Source organism: Loxodonta africana, chromosome 13, assembly GCF_030014295.1.
Source record: "Loxodonta africana isolate mLoxAfr1 chromosome 13, mLoxAfr1.hap2, whole genome shotgun sequence".
Lineage (NCBI taxonomy): Eukaryota > Metazoa > Chordata > Mammalia > Proboscidea > Elephantidae > Loxodonta > Loxodonta africana.
Window position 1 is genome coordinate 56454754 of NC_087354.1, and position 23188 is coordinate 56477941.

General features: G+C 40.4%; 1 protein-coding gene across 1 annotated transcript in view; it reads right to left on the reverse strand.

Annotated features, from left to right (window-relative positions):
* FAM81A (family with sequence similarity 81 member A) overlaps positions 1-23188 on the reverse strand; it is a 66195-nt gene that overhangs the window by 27903 nt on the left and 15104 nt on the right. The window contains exon 2 of the mRNA XM_064267472.1: positions 22190-22308. Within this exon, the coding sequence (XP_064123542.1) occupies positions 22190-22308 (119 nt within the window). The remainder of the gene's footprint in view (positions 1-22189; positions 22309-23188) is intronic.

Genomic DNA, 23188 nt, shown 5'->3' on the forward strand with positions numbered 1-23188 from the left:
TGGGGACTCACTGAACAAATCATTATAAATACACACAGAGAAGAGCAAGCCCGTGGCTGGTCAAGCTGTCGGTAACTCAGCAGTCTACAGTCTTCCTAAATACGTAGGGGATGTATTCCTTAAGATGTATATCTGCACTAAGATAGACCAAATGCTGAGAAAGTCTATGAACTGTTCCCTAAATGATTTCGATACTGAAAACAGTCTTAATAAATCACATAGAATAATTGCAATCAACTATCAAAACCAGCATATTAACTGGCCAAGTTTAAATTAAATCTCCTCAAAATGTAGAAAACATAAAATATTGATCTATAGTATTTAAGCCATGAATAAAGATTAGAGCGCATACTAGTGCTTGGTAAACTTTGGAACAAGCTGGAATTTTTAATCAGTTCACTAAATAGTTGTATTAAAATGTTGCAAATTGAAAATACTACCTGGTCTTTCAGTTAAACATGGTGAATTGAACAAAAGCCCTTATCTTGGCTCCCTCATATAAACCTATCAAGATGACAGAAGATGAATAAAGTTATAAACCCAGAAGGATAAATAGGAGAAAATGGAAAGCAGATGGATCATATAGAAGACAAGGCAAAGCATATGTTTTGTTACAGTTGGTGCTGTAGGCCTGCTGGGGCTCTGTATCTAAAAACCAGTTAAAATAAGAGTGGTGAGTTTCAGTTCTCACAGGGCAATGGGGGCAAGAACTAGCTCTACTGTGGCATAAGACAGGGGCCAGGGTAACCAAAACCAGAGGCTTATATGGGGCCCCACCACCTATGGAAAGAAGCTGAAAAAACAGCCTGGGATAAAGTGAGTTAAATAATTATGTTTAAGATACTCAGATACACCGTACAGGGGAAGTTAGCACAACTTGACCAAGGGAAAGTCATAGAAGCTTCCTAGACACGTTTGAACACCTTGAAGGACAGAGTTATTGGGGCTGAAGGCTGGGACCATGGTCTCGAGGGACATCTAGGTCAACTGGCATAATATAGTTCATAAAGAAAATGTTCTACATCTTACTTTGGTTAGTAGCGTCTGGGGTCTTAAAAGCATGCAAGCAGCCATCTAAGATACATCTATTGGTCCCACCACATTCAGAGCAAAGGAGAATGCAGAAAACTGAAGACACAAGTAAAATATTAGTTCAAAGGACAAATGGACCACATGAACCACAGCATCCACCAGACTGAGCCCAGAAGAACTAGATGGTACCTGGCTACCACCTCTGACTGCTCTTACAGGGCTCAAACTAGACGGTTCCAGCCAGAGCAAGAGAAAATTGTAGAACAAAATTCAAATTCACAAAAAAAGACCAGACTTACTGGTCTGACAAAGATTGGAGGAACCTCTGAGACTATGGCCCCTGGACACCCTGCTGACTCAGAACTGAAGCCACTCCCAAAGTCTACCTTTAAGGCAAAGATTAAACAGGCCTATAAAACAAATAATAACAGACGTGAGGAATGCGCATCATAGTTCAATCAAGTATACAAGACCAAATGGGTAACTCCTGCCCAAAAGCAAGACCAGAAGGCAAGAAGGGGCAGAAAACTGGACGAATGGACACAGAGAACTCAGCGTGGAAAGGGAAAGGGGGACAGTGCTGACACAATGTGGGGATTGCAACCAATGTCACAAAACAATTTGTGTATAAAATTTTTGAATAGAAAACTAATTTGTGCTGTGAAATAAAAAATTTTAAGAATGTGAACCTTGTAGGCAGAGCCAAGATGGCGGAATAGACAGATGCTTCTCTGGAGCCCTCTTTACAACAAAGACCCAAAAATACAAGTGAAACGAGTATATTTGTGACAAGCTGGGAGCCCTGAGCATCAAAAGCAAGCTTAGACAAGGAACTAAGGGGCAGGGGAAGGAAGAGACCATTCGGAAGTGGAGAGGAGTTGCTGGACCTGAATCACGGGGAGCCCTCAGGCACCATTCCCAGAGTGGCTGCGGCGGCGGGCTGGTCCTAGCATTCAGCCGCAGTTTCCTTAGGGAAAAGCAGCCAGCCACACAGCCCACTCACACCTCCGGAACCTGAGCAGAAGGGCACTCTCGGCAAAAGCTAAGTACTTGCATATATTTTACCGCACTCTGCCACACCCAACCCAGCTTCAGCAGCTGAATCCCTAGGCCTGAGATAGACCCTGATGAGCACCTGGAGCCGTCCTCCCGGCCTTGGGGAAGGAAAAAATTTCCAACTGGGGGGAAAAGATAATTTGGTAGCTCCATTAACTGGGGGAGCTCAGGACAGAAGTGGCTCCTGTCCAGGCATAAACCATCCATGGACCTTGAGCACCTTTCCCTTTTGCATGGACCTGTGTGGGCCTATTTCAGGAGAATAGGCCCTTGTTGGCAAACTGTAACCATTTCAGCAGTGCGGTGGAGAGGTGGGTGTTTGACGTTTGACATTGCTTTGCCTATTAAACAAGGTCCTCAACTACCCACAACAGGGACCTAAGGACTGGTGGCTCCACTTGGGTCGCCCAGCCACCCGTGACAGGGGCCCAAGGATAACTGGTACCTCCCAGTCCTTACAACAAAATCTTTGGGTGCCCAAGGTCCCTCTGCAGAGCACACCCACCAGCACGCTCTAGGGAACAGAGATGCTTTTTCCTCAGAGAGACTTGGTGGTCGGTTCTCAGCCCCCTGCCTTGTTCAGAGCGTGACCCCCTGCTGCACTCAGATATGGGTATATACGCCAATCACCCCTGCTCCTCTAAAACTATAGGACAGAGCCTGTACCAAACACTTGATATCAGCTACCTGGAAACCTGAGCTGAATTCATACAAGAAAACTGAATGGACTCCTAGACTGATATACCTGATAACAGCTCTAGCCAGCTGGGAACAGGACACCAGAGCTCCAAAAGCAAAAATAATCAAGCTAGCTCACTCAAGCAACACATAGGTGTATACCAAAACAAAACAAAGCAAGCAGCTATGACACAGTAAGCAAGCGTAAACTAATACAATAACTTACAGGTGGCTCGGAGACAACAGTCAACATCAAGTCACATAAAGAAACAGGCCATGATCACCTCAACATGCTCTCAAAACAAAGAATCCTGGGACCTTTTAGATGAAAGTGCATTCCTGGAATTACCAGATGTAGAATACAAAAGTTTAACATACAGAACCCTTTAAGACATCAGGAAGGAAATGAGGCAATACGCAGAACAAGCCAAGGAACACACAGATAAAGCCACTGAAGAGCTCAGAAAGATTATTCAGGAACATAATGAAAAGTTCAATAAGCTGGAAAAATCCACAGACAGCAATCAGAAATTCAGAAGATTAATAAAATTACAGAATTAGATAACTCAATAGAAAGTCAGAGGAGCAGAATTGAGCAAGTAGAAGCCAGAATTTCTGAACTCGAAGATAAATCACTTGGCACTAATATATTTGAAGAAAAATCAGATAAAAGAATTTAAAAAAATGAAGAAACCTTAAGAATCATGTGGGACTCTATCAAGAGAAATAACCTACGAGTGATTGGAGTACCAGAATATGGAGGGATAACAGAAAATACAGAGAAAATTGTTGAGGATTTGTTGGCAGAAAATTTCCCTGATATTGTGAAAGCTGAGAAGATATCCATCCAAGAGGCTCATCAAACTCCACATAAGGTAGATCTTAAAAGAAAGTCACCAAGACATATTATAATCAAGCTTGCCAAAACCAAAGATAAGGAGACAATTATAAGAACAGTGAGGGATAAAAGAAAAGTCACCTACAAGGGAGAGCCAATAAGAATAAACTCAGACTATTCAGCAGAAACCATGCAGGCAAGAAGGCAATGGGATGACATATTTTAAAAATTGAAGGAAAAAAAATTGCCTGCCAAGAATCATATATCCATCAAAACTGTCTCTTAAATATGAAGGTGAAATTAAGACATTTCCAGATAAACGCAAGTTGAGGGAATTCGTAAAAACCAAACCAAAACTACAAGAAATACTAAAGGGAGTTCTTTGGTTAGAAAATCAATAATATCAGGTATTGACCCAAGACTAGAACACTGGGCAGAGCAACCAGAAGTCAACTCAGACAGGGAAATCCAAAAAAAAAAAAAAAATTAAAAAAAAAAAGCCCAACACAGGGTAATGGCAATGCTATTATATAAAAGAAGACAACATTAAACTAATAAAGAGGGACTAAGAAATGTAAACATACACCTTCCATATGGAGAGGAAGATATGGCAATACTAAGAAATAAAAGTTATAAATTTAGAAAAATAAGGGTAAATAATAAGGTAACCACAAAGGAGACAAACTATCCTACTCATCAAAATAAAATACAAGGGAAAAATACAGACTCAGCAGAAACAAAATCAACAACAACAAATATGAGGAAAGGAAAATATTTAAAGAAAATCTACTCAGCACATAAAATCAAGTGGGAAAAAGAAGCTGTCAACACACAAAAAAAGACATCAAAATGTTAGCACTAAATTCATACCGATCCATAATTACCCTGAATGTAAATGGACTAAGTGCACCAATAAAGAGACAGAGAGTGGCAGAATGAATTAAAAAACAAGATCCGTCTATATGCTGCCTACAAGAGACACACCTTAGACTTACAGACACAAACAAACTAAAACTCAAAGGATGGAAAAAAAATATATCAAGCAAACAACAATCAAAAAAGAGCAGGAGTGGCAATATTAATTTCTGACAAAATAGACTTTAAAGTTAAATCCATCAGAAAGAATAAAGAAGGACACTATATAAGGATTAAAGGGACAATACACCAAGAAAATATAACCATATTAAATATTTATGCACCCAATGACAGGGCTGCAAGATACATAAAACAAACTCTACCAGCACTGAAAAGTGAGATAAACAGCTCCACAATAATAGTAGGGGACTTCAACACACCACTTTTGGTGAAGGACAGGACATCCAGAAAGAACCTCAATAAAGACACAGAAGATCTAAATGCCACAATCAACCACCTTGACCTCGTAGACATATACAGAACACTCCACCCAACAGCAACCAACTATACTTTCTTTTCTAATGCAAGTGGAACATTCTCTAGAATAGAGCACATATTAGATCATAAAGCAGGCCTTAGCAGAATCCAAAACATGGAAATATTAGAAAGCATCTTCTCTGACCATAAGGCCACAAAAGTGGAAATCAATAACAGGAAAAGCAGGGAAAAGAAATCAAACACTTGGAAACTGAACAATATCCTGCTCAAAAAAGATTGGATTATAGAAGACATTAAGGATGGAATAAATTCATAGAATCCAGTGAAAATGAAAATACTTCCTATCAAAACTTTTGGGACACAGCAAAAGTGGTGCTCAGAGGCCAATTTATATCAATAAATGCACACATCCAAAAAGAAGAAAGGGTCCAAATCAAAGAACTATCCCTACAACTTGAACAAATAGAAAGGGAGCAACAAAAGAAACCCACAGGCACCAGAAGAAAACAAATAATAAAAATAAGAGCTGAACTAAATGAAATAGAAAGCAGAAAAACAATTGAAAGAATTAACAAGACCAAAAGCTGTTTTTTTGAAAAAATCAACAAAATTGATAAACCACTGGCCAAACTGACAAAAGAAAAACAGGAGAGGAAGCAAATAACCGGAATAAGAAATGAGATGGGTGATATTACAACAGACCCAACTGAAATTAAAAGAATCATATCAGACTACTATGAAAAATTGTACTCTAACAAATTTGAAAATCAAGAAGAAATGGATGAATTCCTAGAAACACACTACCTACCTAAACTAACACAGAGGTAGAACAACTAAATAGACCCATAACAAAAGAAGAGATTGAAAAGGTAGTCAAAAAACTCCCAACAAAAAAAAAGCCCTGGTCTGGACGGCTTCACTGCAGAGTTCTACCAAATTTTCAGAGACGAGTTAACACCACTACTACTAAAGGTATTTCAGAGCATAGAAAAGGACGAAATACTGCCTAACTCATTCTATGAAGCCACCATATCCCTGATACCAAAACCAGGTAAAGACACCACAAGAAAAGAAAATTATACACCTATATCATGAATGTAGATGCAAAAATCCTCAACGAAATTCTAGCCAATAGAATTCAACAACATATCAAAAAAATAATTCACCATGACCAAGTGGGCTTCATACCAGGTATGCAGGGATGGTTCAACATTAGAAAAACAATTAATGTAATCCGCCACATAAATAAAACAAAAGACAAGAATCACATGATTTTATCAATTGATGCAGAAAAGGCATTTGACAAAGTTCAACACTCATTCATGATAAAAAAAAAAAACTCTCAGCAAAATAGGAATAGAAGAAGAATTTCTCAACATAATAAAGGGCATTTATACAAAGCCAACAGCCAACACCACCCTAAATGGAGAGAGCCTCAAAACATTCCCATTGAGATTGGGAACCAGACAAGGATGCCCTTTATCACCACTCTTCTTCTACATTGTGCTGGAAGTCCTAGCCAGAGCGATTAGGCTAGATAAAGAAAGAAAGAGCACCCAGATTGGCAAGGAGGAAGTCAAAGTATCTCTATTTGCAAATGGCATGACCTTATACACAGAAAACCCTAAGGAATCCTCCAGAAAACTACTGAAACTAATAGAAGAGTTCAGCAGAGTATTGGGATACAAGATAAACGTACAAAACTCAGTTGGATTCCTCTACACCAAAAAAAAGAACATCGAAGAGGAAATCACCAAATCAATGCCATTTACAGTAGCCCCCAAGAAGATAAAATACTTAGGAATAAATCTTACCAGAGATGTAAAAGACTTATACAAAGAAAACTACAGTACACTTCTGCAAGAAACCAAAAGAGACTGACATAAGTGGAAGAACATACCTTGCTCATGGATAGGAAGACTTAACATTATAAAACTGTCTATTCTACCAAAAGCGATCTATACATTTAATGCAATTCCGATCCAAATCCCAACGACATTCTTAAATGAGATGGAAAAACAAATCACCAATTTCATATGGAAGGGAAAGAGGCCCCGGATAAATAAGGCATTACTGAAAAAGAAGAACAAAGTAGGAGGCCTTACTTTACCTGATTTTAGAACCTATTATACCTGCCACAGTAGTCAAAACAACCTGGTACTGGTACAACAGATACATGGACCAATGGAACAGAATTGAGAATGCAGACATAAATCCATTCACATATGAGCAGTCGATATTTGACAAAGGCCCCAAAACAGTTAAATGGGGGAAAGACAGTCTTTTTAACAAATGGTGCTGGCATAACTGGATATCCATCTGCAAAAAATGAAACAAGACCCATACCTCACTCCATGCATAAAAACTAACTCAAAATGGATCAAAGACCTAAATATAAAATCTAAAACGATAAAGATCATGGAAGAAAAAATAGGGACAACGTTAGGAGCCCTAATACATGGCATAAACAGTATACAAAACATTATAAAGAATGTAGAAGAAAAACTAGGTAACTGGGAGCTCCTGAAAATCAAACACTTATGCTCATCCAAAGACTTCACCAAAAGAGTAAAAAGATTACCTACAGACTGGGAAAAAGTTTTTAGCTATGACATTTCTGATCAGCCCCTGATCTCTAAAATCTGCATAATATTGCAAAAACTCAACCGCAAAAAGACAAATAACCCAATTAAAAAATGGGCAAAAGATATGAATAGACACTTCACTAAAGAAGACATTCAGGTAGCTAAGAGATATGAGGAAATGTTCACAATCATTAGCCATTAGAGAAATGCAGATCAAAACTACAATGAGATTTCATCTCACTCCAACAAGGCTGGCATTAATCCAAAAAACACAAAATAATAAATGTTAGAGAGTCTGTGGAGAGACTGGAACACTTCTACACTGCTGGTGGTAATGTGAAATGGTACAACCACTTTGGAAATTGATTTGGCACTTCCTTAAAAAGCTAGAAATATGATCCAGCAACCCCACTCCTTGGAATATATCCTAGACAAATAAGAGCCTTTACATGAACAGATATATGCACACTCATGTTTATTGCAGCACTGTTTACAATAGCAAAAACATGGAAGCAACCAAGGTGCCCATCAATGGATGAATGGATAAATAAATTATGGTATATTCACACAATGGAATACTATGCATCAATAAAGAACAGTGAGGAATCTGTGAAACATTTCATAACATGGAGGAACCTGGAAGGCATTATGCTGAGTGAAATTAGTCACTTGCAAAAGGACAAATATTGTATAAGACCACTATTATAAGAACTTGAGAAATAGTTTAAACTGAGAAGAAAACATTCTTTCGTGGTTATGGGTGGGGGAGGGAGGGTGGGAGAGGGGTCACTAATTAGATAGTAGATAAGAACTACTTTAGGTGAAGGGAAAGACAGCACACAATACACGGGAGATCAGCACAACTGGACTAAACCAAAAGCAAAGAAGTTTCCTGAATAAACTGAATGCTTCAAAGGCCAGCATAGCAGAGGCAGGGGTCTGGGGACCATGATTTCAGGGGACATCTAAGTCAATTGGCATAATAAAATCTATTAAGAAAACATTCTGCATCCCACTTTGAAGAGTGGCATCTGGGGTTTAAACGCTAGCAAGCAGCCATCTAAGATTCATCAATTGGTCTCAACCCACCTAGATCAAAGGAAAATGAAAAACACCAAGGACACAAGGTGATTACAAGACCAAGAGACAGAAAGGGCCACATGAACCAGAGACTACATCAGCTTGAGACCAGAAGAACTAGATGGTGCCCGGCTACAACCAATGACTGTCCTGACAGGGAACACAACAGAGAACCCCTGAGGGAGCAGGACAGCAGTGGGATGAAGACCCCAAATTCTCATAAGACCAGACTTAATGGTCTGACTGAGACTGGAAGGACCCCGGTGGTCATGGCCCCCACACCCTCTGTTGGCCCAAGTGAAGCCAACTCTTCAGACATGGATTGGACTGGACAGTGGGATGGAGAGGGATGCTGGTGAGGAGTGAGCTTCTTGGATCAGGTGGATACTTGAGACTATGCTGGCATCTCCTGCCTGGAGGGGAGGTGAGAAGGGGGAGGGGGTTAGAAGCTGGCGAAATGGACACGAAAAGAGAGAGTGGAGGGAGAGAGCGGGCTGTCTCATTAGGGGGAGAGTAATTGGGAGTGTGTAGCAAGGTGTATATGGGTTTTTGTGTGAGAGACTGACTTGATTTGTAAACTTTCACTTAAAGCACAATAAAAATTATATATAAAAAAAAAATTCCACGCAAATATTTACCAAAAGAAAGCTGGAGTGACTATATCAGACAGACTAGACTTTAAGTGAAAAACAATTACAAGAGACAAAGAAAGACATTATATAATGATAAAAGGGTCAGGTCATCAAGAATATATAACAATTATAAATATATATGCACCTAACATCAGAACTCCAAAATATGTGGTACATTGAAATCTCTAGAGAGAATATCAATAAGGAACTAGAGAATCTGAACAATGCTATAAACCAACTAGACCTAACAGACACATATAGAACACTTCACCCAACAGCAGCATAATATACATTCTTCTCCAGTGCACATGAATCATTCTCCAGGATACACCATATGGTAGATCACCAAGTAAGTGCCAACAAATTTAAAAACACTGAAACCATACAAAGTATTTTCTGGCCAAAATGTAATAAAGCTAGAAATTAATTTAAAAAAAAAATAAAACTGGAAAATACACAAATATGTGGAAATTAAACAGCACGCTATTAAAAAATAGACCAATAACTTAAATACAAGTTAAAACCATGAAACTCTTAGAAGAAAATATAGGGGCAAATCTCCATGACCTTGGATTGGATTTGGCAATGGATTCTTAGATACGACAGTAAAGGCACAGCAACAACAGAAAATATAAATTAGACCTTATTAAAATTAAAAACTTTTGTGCATCAAAGGATATCACCAAGAAAATTGAAAGGACAACCTACAGAATGGGAGATAAAACTTGAAAATCATATGTCTGATAAGGGTTTAATATTCAGGATATATTTAAAAAAAAAAAAAAAAAACTACAACTCAACAGCAAAAGACGAATGATCCAATTAAAAAATGGGTAAAGACAAATCAATTCCATTTACAGTAGCCCCCAAGAAGATAAAATGCTTAGGAATAAATCTAACCAGAGAAGTAAAAGACCTACACAAAGAAAACTGCAAGACACTACTGCAAGAAACCAAAAGAGACCTACATAGTGGAAAAACATACCTAGCTCATGGATAGGCAGACTCAACATTGTAAAAATGTCTATTCTACCAAAAGCGATCTATAGATAGAATGCAATTCTGATCCAAATTCCAACATTTTTAATGAGATGGAGAAACAAATCACCATCTTCATATGGAAGGGAAAGAGGCCCCAGGTAAGTAAAGCATTACTGAAAAAGAAGAACCAAGTGGGAGGCCTCACATTACCTGATTTTAGAACATACTATACCGCCACAGTAGTCAAAACAGCCTGGTACTGGTACAACAACAGATACACAGACCAATGGAACAGAATTGAGAAACCAGACGTAAATCCATCCACATATGAGCAGCTTATATTTGACAAAGGCCCAAAGTCAGTTGAATGGGGAAAAGACAGCCTCTTTAACAAATGGTGCTGGCATAACTGGATATTCATCTGCAAAAAAAAAAAAAGAAACAAGACCCATAGCTCACACCATGCACAAAAACGAACTCAAAATGGATCAAGACCAAAATCTAAAACAATAAAGATCATGGGAGAAAACATAGGGACAATGCTAGGAGCCCTAATACGTGGCATAAACAGCATACAAAATATTACTAACAATGCGCAAACACCAGAACAGAAACTAGGTAACTGGGAGCTACTAAAAATCAAACACCTATGCTCATCCAAAGGCTCCACCAAAAGAGTAAGAAGGTTACCTACAGACTGGGAACAAGTTTTTACCTATGACATTTCCAATCAGCGTCTGATCTCTAAAATCTACCTGATACTGCAAAAACTCAACAACAAAAAGACAACCTGATTAAAAAATTGGGAAAGGACATGAATAGGCACTTCACTAAAGAAGACATTCAGGTAGCTAATAGACACATAAGGAAATGCTCACGATCATTAACCATTAGAGAAATACATTTCAAAACTACAATGAGATTCCATCTCACTCCATCAAGGCCGGCTGCTGTTGTTAGGTGCTGTCAAGTCAGTTCCTACTCAATCCACCTCGTTGAGTGTCTTCTTCTTTTCCGCAGACCCTGTACGTTGCTAAGCATGATGTCCTTCTCCAGGGACTGATCCCTCCTGACAACAGTCCAAAGTATGTAAGACACAGTCTCACCATCCTTGCTTCTAAGGAGCATGCTGGTTGTGCTTCTTCCAAGACACATTTTTTCGTTCTTTTGGCCGTCCATGGTATATTCAATATTCTTCGCCAAAACCACAATTTAAAGGCGTCAATTCTTCTTTGGTCTTCCTTATTCATTGTCCAGCTTTCACATGCGTATGATGCAAATGAAAATACCATGGCTTGGGTCAGGTGCACCTTAGTCTTCAAGGTGACATCTTTGCATTTCAACACTTTAAAGAGGTCCTTTGCAGCAGATTTACACAGTGCCATGTATCATTTGATTTCTTGACTGCTGCTTCCATGGCTATTGATTGTGGATCCAAGTAAAATGAAATCCTTGACAACTTCAATCTTTTCTCCATTTATCATGATGTTGCTTATTGGTCCAGTTGTGAGGATTTTTGTTTTCTTTATATTGAGGTGCAATCCATACTGAAGGCTGTGGTCTCCGACCTTCGTTAGTAAGTGCTCCAAGTCCTCTTCACTTTCAGCAAGCAAGGTTGTGTCATCTGCATACCGCAGGTTAATGAGTCAAGGCTGGCATTAATCCAAAAAATACAAAATAATAAATGTTGGAAAGGTTGTGGAGAGACTGGAACACTTATACACTGCTGGTGGGAATATAAAATGGTACAAACACTTTGGAAATTGATTTGGTTCTTTCTTAAAAAGCTAGAAATAGAACTACCATATGATCCAGCAACCCCACTCCTTGGAATATATCCTAGAGAAATAAAAGCCTTTACATGAACAGATATAGGCACACCCATGTTCATTGCAGCACTGTTTACAATAGCAAAAAGATGGAAGCAACTAAGGTCCCCAACAATGGATGAATAGATAAATTATGGTATATTCACACAATGGAATACTATGCATCGATAAAGAACAGTGATGAATCTGTGAAACATTTCATAACATGGAGGAACCTGGAAGGCATTATGCTGAGTGAAATTAGTTACAAAAGGACAAATGTTGTATGAGACCACTATTATAAGAACTCAAGAAATAGTTTAAACAGAGAAGAAAATATTCTTTGATGGTTATGAGAGAGGGGAGGGAGGAAAGGAGGGGGTATTCACTAATTAGATAGTAGACAAGAACTATTTTAAGTGAAGGGAAAGACAACACACAATACAGGAGAGGTCAGCTGAGTGAAATCAGTCAGTTGCAAAAGAACAAATATTGTACAGGATGACTATTATAAGAACTCAAGAAATAGTTTAAACATAGAAAAAAATACTAATTAGTAGATAAGAACTATTTTAGGTGAAAGGAAAGACAACATACAATACAGGAGAGGTCAGCACAACTGGACTAAACCAAAAACAAAGAAGTTTCCTGAATAAACTGAATGCTTTGAAGGCCAGCATAGCAGAGGCGGGGGTTTGGGGACCATGGTTTCAGGGGACATCTAAGTCAATTGGCATAGTAAAATCTATTAAGAAAACATTCTGCATCTACTTTGGAGAGTGGCATCTGGGGTCTTAAACGCTAGCAAGTGGCCATCTAAAATGCATCAATTGGTCTCAATCCACGTGAAGCAAAGGAGAATGAAGAACACCAAAGACACAAGGTAATTATGAGCCCAAAAGACAGAAAGGGCCACATAAACCAGAGACTACATCAGCCCGAGACAAGAAGAACTAGATGGCACCTGGCTACAACCAATGACTGCCCTGACAGGGAACACAACAGAGAATCCCTGAGGGAGTAGGTGAGCAGTGGGATGCAGACCTCAAATTCTTGTAAAAAGACCAGACTTGATGGCCTGATTGTGACTAGAAGGACCCCGGTGGTTATGGTCCCCAGACCTTCTCTTAGCCCAAGACAGGAACCATTCCCAAAGCCAACTCTTCAACAGGGATTGGACTGGACTATAGGACAGAAAATGATACTGGTGAGGAGTGAGCTTCTTGGCTCAAGTAGACACATGAGACTATGTGGGCAACTCCTGTCTGGAGGGGAGATGAGAAGGCAGAGGGGGACAGAAGCTGGCTGAATGGACACGGGAATACAGGGTGGAGAGAAGGAGAGTGCTGTCTCATTGGGGGAGAGCAATTAAGAGTATACATATATATATAAAGAGTATATAGCAAGGTGTATATAAATTTTTGTATGAGAGACTGAATTGATTTATAAACTTTCACTTAAAACACAATAAAAATTTTTTAAAAAATGGGTAAAGGACTTAAGTAGACATTTCTCCAAAGAAGATATGCAAATGGCCCGTAAGCAAATGAAAAGATGCTCTGAGCCATTAGTCATTAGGGAAATATAAATCAAAACCACAATGAGATACCACTTCACACCCACTAGGACGCTATTATCAAAAAAAAAAAAAAGGAAAATAACAATCATTGGCGAGGATATTGCGAAATTGGAACCGTCTCCACTCCTAATGGGAATGTAAAGTGGTGCAGCCACTGTAGAAAACAGTTTGGCGGTTCCTCAAAAAGATAAAAATAACATCACTACAAACCAAAACACCCATTGCCTTCGAGTCAAATGCAACTCATAGAGACTCTATACGACAGAATAGAAACTGCCCCATAGATTTCCCAAGGAGTGGCTGGTGGATTCGAACTGCCGACCTTTTGGTTAGCAGCCAAACGCTTAACCATTGCACTGCCAGCAATTCCTCTCCTAGGTATATACCCAAAAGGCTTGAAAGCAGGGACTTAAACACATACTTGTACACCAGTATCCTTGCAGCAGCATTCACAATAGCAAAAAGGTTGAAGCAGTCCAAACATCCATCAACAGAAGAACTGATAAACAAAATGTGGTCTGTACATACAACGGATTATTATCCATCGATAAAGGAAACGAAGTTCTGATACCCCTACAACATGGATGAACCTTGAAAACATGCTGAGTGAAATAAGCAAGACACAAAAGGACGAATATTGCATGATCTCACTTACATGAAATATCTTTGTTGTTGTTGTTAGGCGCTGCTGAGTTGGTTCCAACTCATAGCGGCCCTATGCAAAAATGAAATATCTAAAAAATTGAACTATCTAGAAAGAAGAGGCAAATTCATGGAGACAGAAAGTAGGTTAGAAGTTACCCGGAGGCGGGAATGAGGAATTATTGCTTAATGGAAACAGAGTTTCTGTTTGGGATGGTGAAAACTTTCTGGGAGTAGAGGGTGGTAATGGTTATACAACATTGTGAATGTACTTAAAGTCACTGAAATGGTTAAAATAGAAAGTTTCATTTTCATTTTTTTTTTTTAAAGAAAATAGAGAAAAAACCCCAACAAGCTTCTATAGTTCTATGGCAAGGAAAAGTGACTTCATATTGTTTATGTTCGAGGCGGAGAGGTATGGTGGAAAGAACACTAGCTCTGGTGCAAGCCTGACCTGATTTCAAATCGGGTCCACTTATCAGCTGTATAACCTTGAGCAAGCTATTAACCTCATTGACCTGTTCCATCATCTGTGAAATAAAAATTTTTCTTCACAAAACATTTTTTAAAATGTTGCTCTTACTCTCGAATGCTTCAGAAAAAATCATATGCATGAAAGAATGAGAGAAAAATGTAACTAAATGCTAACAATTGGTGAATCTTGCTAATTTTATATGTTTGAAATTATTTCAAAATAAAAATATATACATAAAACAGGGAGAAAAGCAATACTGCTCTTTTGACTAGTATTGAATCAAAGTTATTATTCTTATCTTTTCAGATATATACTCATAAAGACAGCATTGGACAGATCTACTGCAAAAGACCTCTTCAAAGTGTTAAAAAGCAAAGATGTCACCTGGAAGACTAAGGTGCACCTGACCCAAGCCACGGTGTTTTCAATCTCGTCATATGCGTGTGAAAGCTGGACAATGAATAAGGAAGACTTAAAAAGAATTGACACCTTTGAATTATGGTGTCGGCAAAGAATATTGAATATGCCGTGGACTGCCAGAAGAACGAACAAATCTGTCTTGGAAGAAGTACAGCCAGGATGCTCATTAGAAGCAAGGATGGCAAGGCTTTATCTCACATACTTTGGATATGTTATCAGGAGGGACCAGTCCCTGGAAAAGGACATCATGCTTGGTAAAGTAGAGGGTCAGCAAAAAAGAGGAAGACCCTCAATGAGATGGAGTGACACAGTGGCTGCAACAATGGGCTAAGGCATAACAATTGTGAGGATGGCACAGGACTGGGCAGTGTTTTGTTCTGTTGTACACAGATTGCTATGAGTCAGAACCAACTCGATAGCACCTAACAACAATAACAACAACACATCATTAAGCTCTTAAAACCTGGCAGAAAACATAAAACTTAACGGTAGCCTAACATAAGGGTCTTTCATAAATTTTGCTCAGTGATTCATTCTACGGTTCTTCTTGTTCTTTTTCCGGCATAGGATGGTTGGCCTGCTGCTAAAGAAAATCTGGCAACTGAACCGATGAGTTGCTTTTAAATTTATAGTTTTAAATAATCCCGCAGTGCTTTTGGCAATTCTCCTCTGTTTCTGTAGGAAGCTCTCTTTTCCATTACTTGAGACATCTATTTCATAATTTATTCCTCTCTCTTCAAGCCTCCTCATCCGTGATGACTGCTCTTCATATTTCTTTGAGAAAAGAGAAGCCATCAAAACACAAGCTCTCCAGTTATGCCACCATCACCCATATCTGTATTCATCTTCCCTTTCTTCCTTCCTATTTCAATGGAGGAAGTTCCTCCTCCCTTTGATGACAATTCCTCCACTTGTGCCTGGGAGCCCATCCCATCTCATCTTCTCCAGAACTTTGCTTCTTTGGTTACCCCCCACACACTGTAACATTTCCATCAACATACAGACACGCTTTCACCTTCCTAGCCCTACCCCCCTCTCCAGCCAACCTCCCATTTCTCTGCTACCTTAAAGTCAAAATTTTCAAGAGTTACCTAAACCTCATTTCTCTACTTCTTCATTTTCCATTCCTTCTTCAACTTTTTTCCTTGTCAACCTCTCAAACTGCTCTTCAAAGCAAAAAAGATTTGCCTCCATTTTGATAAATTCAAAAAAGATCTCTCTACACTCATCTTTCTTAACCTCTATATGGCACAGACAACCATTCCTTCCCTGTGGTTTCCAAGACATCATTCTCCCATGTTTGCCTCCTCACTCATTGCCCACACCTTCTCGGTCTCTTCTGCTGGGTCCTCATCCTGTACCCATTCACCAAATTAGTTGTTCCTTGGGGATCAGACACTAACCCCCTTCTCTGTTTCATTCTCTCCCTAAGTTATATATTATCCTTATGCCAATATCTCCCAAATTTACTTCTCTAGCCATGGCCACTTCTCTTAGTTTTTGACTTACATAACCAATAGCCAGGTCAGCTTCTGAAGGTCTAAGAGTTACACAGACTTAAGTTTCTTAAAAAAGAACTCTCAATCTCCTGCCCAAAACTCTTCTGTTTCTCCATCCCACCCTACTGAAGTCCCCTCCATTCATTAATGGTAACAAACTGAAGTATCCTTGATGCCTCCCTTCAAAGACCTAAATGTAAGAGAGAAAACTCTGAAAAGAAAATATAGGGGTAAAATTTCAAGTCCTTGAATTAGACAATGGTGTCTTCGTTATGACGCCAAAAGCACAAGAAATAAAATAAATTGAATATCAAAACTGTAAATTTTTGTGCTTAAAAGGATACCATCCAGAAAGTGAAAAGACAACTTCCAAAATGGGAGAAAATATTTGCAAATCATATATCTCTTAAGGAACTTGTATCCAGAATACATCAAGGACTAGTACAACTCAATAATAAAAATACAAATAAGCCAATTTAAAAGTGGGCAAAGGATCTGTATACGCATATATAAATGACCAGTAAGCACTTGAAAAGTGCTCAAAATCATCAGGCAAATGAAATCAAAACCACAATAAGACACCACTTCACACCCACTGGGCTGGCTGTAAAAAAAGATAACAAGTGTTGGCAAGGATGTGGAGAAATTGGAACCTTCATACACTGCTGGGGAGAATGAAAAATGGTGCAATTACTTTGGAAAATTGTCTGGCAGTTCCTCAAAAGGTCAAAGAGAGTTACCACATGACCTAGCAATTCTACTCCTAGGTATATACCCAAGAGAAATAAAAACATACAACCAAACAAAAATTTGTATACAGACATATATAGTGATTCATTTACAGCCAAAAAATGGAAACAATCTAAATGTCCATCAACAAACAAATGGATAAACAAAATGTGGAATATACATACAATGGAATATTATTCAGCCATAAAAAGGAATGAAGTCCTAATACATGCTACAACATGGATGAACCTTGAAAATATTGTGCTAAGCGAAAGAAGCCAGTCACAAAAGACCACATGTTATGTGATTTTGTTTGTATGAAATGTTCAGAACAGGCAAATTCATACGAGAAAAAGGGTTGGTGGTTGCCTAAGCACGGGGACATTGGAAAGAAAGGGGGAGTGATTGCTAATGGGGTGGGGTTTCTTTCTGGAGTGATAAAAATGTTCTAAAATTTATGATTATGGTTACACAACTCTGTGCCTGTACTAAAATCCAAGCAAGCACAAAATTTCAGGAGATAAAATATTGGGTATGAAAATTACATCTCAATAAAGCCATAATGAAAAAGAAAGTGTGTTATAAAAAAGAACGTGAGAGAAAGAAGGAGGAAGACAGGAAGGGAAGAAGGGAGGAAGGGAGGGAGGGAGGGAGGGAGGAAGGAAGGAAGGAAGGAAGGAGGGAAGGAAGGAGGGAAGGAAGGAGGGAAGGAAGGAGGGAAGGAAGGAGGGAAGGAAGGAGGGAAGGAAGGAGGGAAGGAAGGAGGGAAGGAAGGAGGGAAGGAAGGAGGGAAGGAAGGAAGGAAGGAAAGATGAGCCCACCTTGCGTCTCTGTTGGCTCTTCAAGTCCACCGCGCCGCTTCCTGAAAGGCCGGCCTCAGTATTAACCGACTTCAACCCTCACTAAGCACCTAGCGGGGGCTTGCACACCTACCTCAGCACACAGGTATTTCTCTGCTAAGGCCCTGACACCATGCAAACCAGACTCATAGAGGAAACAGTCTTGGAAAAATGAAGAAGACAGGCCAGACAATGCCAAATGTTCGGTGGGAATAAGAAAGCTAAATTCCCCAAGCTCTGTTTTAAGAGCAATGGGAGACTCTCTGAGAAAGTTCCATTTAGGGTGTGATAAGGTCAGGATTTGAGTGTGTCTCTTACCTCCTTGGAGTACCTGCCTTTGCTCTCCTGAGCTGGACCTACAGGGGAAGTATCAGGACCTGATTTCCTATCAATCATATCACCGATAAGGAGCCCTTGTGGTGCAGTGGTTAAGCGCTTGGCTGCTAACCAAAAGGTCAGTGATTCGAACACATCAGCTACTCTGCAGGAGAAAGATGTGGCAGTTAGCTTCCATAAAGATTACATCCTTGGAAACCCTATGCCATGGTTCTACCCTGTCCTATAGGGTCGCTAAGAGTTGGAATCAACTTAACAGAAACAGGTTTGTTGTTTTTCTTTTTGTTTTCATATCACCAATGGATCCATGAAAACTGTAAAATGAAACATTAATACAGCACTTCAGTAACTTAAGCATATCACTTAAAAAGTTTATAACCTTCAACAGAATTACATAACCAGTGCAAGCAACCATCAAAGTCTCATTAGCACACCAGAGGAAAGATGGATACAGCCACAAAGAAAGCAAAACAATGTGGGGCTCAGGTAAAAAAAAGAGCTTCATTGTCCTTTCATACCATCATCATTTTCCTCTTCCTGTTTTCTTTTTTTGTCTGTTTTCTGCGCGTGTGTGTGCGTGCTTTAGGTGAAAGTTTATGGCTCAAGCCAGTTTCCCGTACAAACACTTATACACACACTGTTATGCGACCCTAGTTTCCATCCCTGTAATGTGACAGCACACTCCTCCTTTCTACCCTGGATTTCTCGTGTCCATTCAACCAGCTTCTATCCCTTTCTGCCTTCTCATCTTGCCTCTGGACAGGAGCTGCCGTTTAGTCTCATGTATCTACCTGAACTAAGAAGCACGCTCTTCACGAGTATCATTTTATGTCTTATAGTCCAGTCTAATCTTGTAACAAATGTTTTTGATGGTTTTAGATTAAAAGTATTTATTACAGGGGAGGAACAAGTTGGTAGAGAAGTTGAGAAGAAACTGCAGAAGAGACATTTAAGTCCCTGAAAGCATTTCAAAACAATTTCTCCATTTTACAATTAGAACCAGGATCGCAAGGATAATTTCACTGCCTTTGTCCCTGAGAGAATAATAACTTTATTGCATGTTCACTAAACCTCTTACATATATTACCTTTGTTAATTTTCATCTGTACCTAAAGTGGCTATGAAGATCCTCAAAGTTTCCCCTGAAGTCCCTGTTCTGCCATGTAGCTGAGAGTTACAGTGTTGTTGTTGTTGGGTGCTTTGCAGTTGATCTGAGTCACAGTGGCCCCAAGTGACAGAGTAGAACTGCCCCCCATAGGACTGTCTTGGCTGTAATCTTTATGGAAGCAGATTTCCAGATCTTTCTCCCACAAAGCCTCTGAGTGGGTTCAAACTGCCAACCTTTCAGTTAACAGCTGAGAGCTTACCCGTTGTGCCACTAGGGCTCCTTAAGAGTTATGATAGAGCTGGAATTTCTTTTAAACCGAACATCACAAATAAAGACTCAAGATTTTTCGGGCTTATTACAGTGGTTTTTAGATCATGAATTCATCCAAACAAACATTTGTTGAGTACCTACTGTTTTCCAGAGACTGTTCCAGGTACTCAAGCCACAGAAATACAAGACATGGTGCCTACCCAAGACCTTGAAGACAACAGAGTGAAGAAGACAACAGAGGCTGAGTACAGCAGATGGTGCTAGGGGAGCTTAGGGCAGTGGGGGTCAGTGAAGGCTTGCCGGAGGTGGTGACATCTAAACTGAACTTTAAAGGTGGTACAGTTAACGTGATCGTCTGCTAAGGGAAAGGTAGGAGGTTCAGGTCCACCCAGTGGTGCCTCAGAAGAAAGGCCCGGCAAGCTAATTCCAAAAAATCAGCCATTGAAAACCCTGTGGAGCATAGTTCTATTCTGACACACACGGAGTTGCCATGAGTCACAATCCACTCAACAGCAACTGGCTTTAGAAGTTAGAAAAGAAGGGGGAAAGGCATTGTCACTGTAAGAACAGCACCTGCAAAGGCACAGAGATAGGAGAGCATGGTCCACTCAGGAATAACAAGTAGGTGGTCACGGCCAAGTGCAAGGTGCTATGTGCGGGTGGAGAGAGATGAGGAAGTGGCCGCAAAGGTCAGCAGGCTGTCTGTAACCAAGGGCCATACTAATCAGGGTTCATCCTGATGAGGACAGAAAACCATGCATGGAGAGCGGCCCAGCAGCCTGCCAGTCCATCCACACAGTCCTCGGTCTGCTACCAGACTGTCTGTTACCCAGCAGATGTAAACACACACGCCCAGCATTCAAGGCCCTTCACGTGTGGTCTCCATGAATTCGCCTTAACACCGAAAGCCTCTCTCCAAGGCCTTGGGCCCTGTGGGTCCCTGTTCTTTCCTCCACTTCCACCCCTCACAGACCACCTTCATTTTCACCTCCAAACCAAAAACCTGTTGCCATTGAGTTGATTCTGACTCATAGCGACCCTATAGTACAGAGTAGAACTGCCCCATAGGGTTTCTAAGGAGCGGCTAGTGGATTTGAACTGCCAACATATTGTTTAACAGCCAAGCTCTTAATCACTGTGTCACCAGGGCTGCTCAGGAGGACCCAAATCCACCTATTCACTCTGCAGCTCCCGTTTAGGGGCAGGTTCACCTGTGTGGCTCTTAATAGCAGCAGAAGGCGGAAGAGCCCCACAAATACTTTGGATAACCTCGGCCCAGCCAGATCAAAGCAACCCAAGACACCGTCCTTGAGCAGGGCTTCTGAAACATAAACAAGTATGTGACACCAGGGCTCTTGTTACAATGCACATTCTAACCAGTAGTCCTGGGTGGGACCCGGGTTGCCCACTCCTGAGCAGTTCTTAGGTGGTGCCCGTGCAGCTCTGTCTGGGGGTCACACTTTGAGGAGTGAGGGGCTAGAACAGCACTTCGCAAGCCACCTAAGCCATAAGACCTGTTTTTTAAAAATTTCCAGGAGTCCCTGGGTGACACAAATGGTTAAGCATTCGGCTACTAACTAAAAGGTTGGTGGTTTGAACCCACCCAGAGGCACCTCAGAAGAAAGCCCTGGCAATTGGCTTCTGAATGCCGGCAGCTTTAAAAGCCCTTGGAGCACAGTTCTGCTCTGCATGGGGTTACATGGAGTTGCCAGGAGTCTGAATCGATTCTGTGGCAACTGGCGTGCTTTTCTGGCTTTCGTACTGCTGGTCTGGGACCACACTTTGAGTAGTGAGGGGCAAGGACATCACTTATTAAATTGCCTGAGCTGGAAGGCCTGTTTTTAAAAAAGTTTCCAGTCTATCATGGACCAGAGACTTGAAGAAAATAAAATAAAAATGAATTACTAGAAAAATGAAATTAAAAAAAACAAAGGCATCTAGAACATACGTCCCAATCTTGTATTATTGGATTCAAGAGGCATAATATTACCCCGGAAAATGGCACAGGTCAGCCGAGTTCTCCCAGCATTTCCTTCTGTGACGACAACTCAAATTGCAGAAACACAAGAAATTGTGGCACGCTCCCAATCAGGTTTAACCTCTACCACTAGAAGGTTCGGACAAAGGAGGGATGGTACTAGAAGAATGCAAAGAATTTGCTCGTGACTTCATGAATCTCTTCCCTGCTAAAATGGCATCTATGAAAAATTGTTTCTGATGAGCAGAGTCCCCTGCATTTGAACACCCACCTTGCCACTCTTCCTCGGAGATCCCCCAAGCCAGAGAGCTGCCGCATCTCCAGGGTCTTTAAGGCAGAATTCGTTCCGTAGCTAATGTTGTCCCGGGCCCGGATCTGCTCTTGGAGTACCTGGGTGGCACAAAACACACAAGGAGAGCCACCTGAGAATTCACACGCTGCCACAAAAGCATGTCATACTTGTGGCAAAAGTAAGAAGGTTTAGCTCTTTTTTAAAAAAAAAAAAAGTACATAACAGGCTCCTTTTGAACATTCACTTGGTGTACACATATACAGAGAACCAGAAGCAATGATGACTACATTTTTAAGGCTACTGTGAGCATTACGGAAACCCTGGTGGCTTAGTGGTTAAGTGCTACAGCTGCTAACCAAGAGGTCGGCAGTTCAAATCCACCAGCCACTTCTTGAAAACTCTGTGGGGCAGTTCTACTCTGTCTTATAGGGTCGCTATGAGTCGAAATTGACTCGAAGGCAGTGGGTTTGGTTTTTGGTTGGTAAGCATTACATAAGATAATGAACACTTAGCACAATGCCTCCTATCCAGGAAACACGCAGAAAATGCTAGTCATTCTTTCTAGTACATGTTGGATAACAGAATATTTATTCTGGAACCTGGAAGTTAATGAGTGAGACGACTTAGGCATGAGAAATGTTATTTAGCCAAGGGGACTTTCTGGTGGTGGGAGGAGAAAGCAAGTACGCAGGTTATGAGAATTTCGTGGGGGTTAGGGAAAGAAGAAGGAGCCCTCGTGGTGCACGGGTTAAGCACTTGGCTGCTAACCAAAATGAAAGGTCAGTGGTTTGAACCTACCAGCTGCTCCGTGGGAGAAAGATGTGGCAGTCTGGTTCTGTAAAGATTTATAGCCTCGGAAACCCTATGGGATAGTTCTACCCTGTCCTACAGGGTTGCTATGAGTCGGAATCGACTCAACGGCAACAGGTTTGGTTTTTGGTTTGGTTTAGGAAAAGATCACCTCCGAAGGCCGCATAT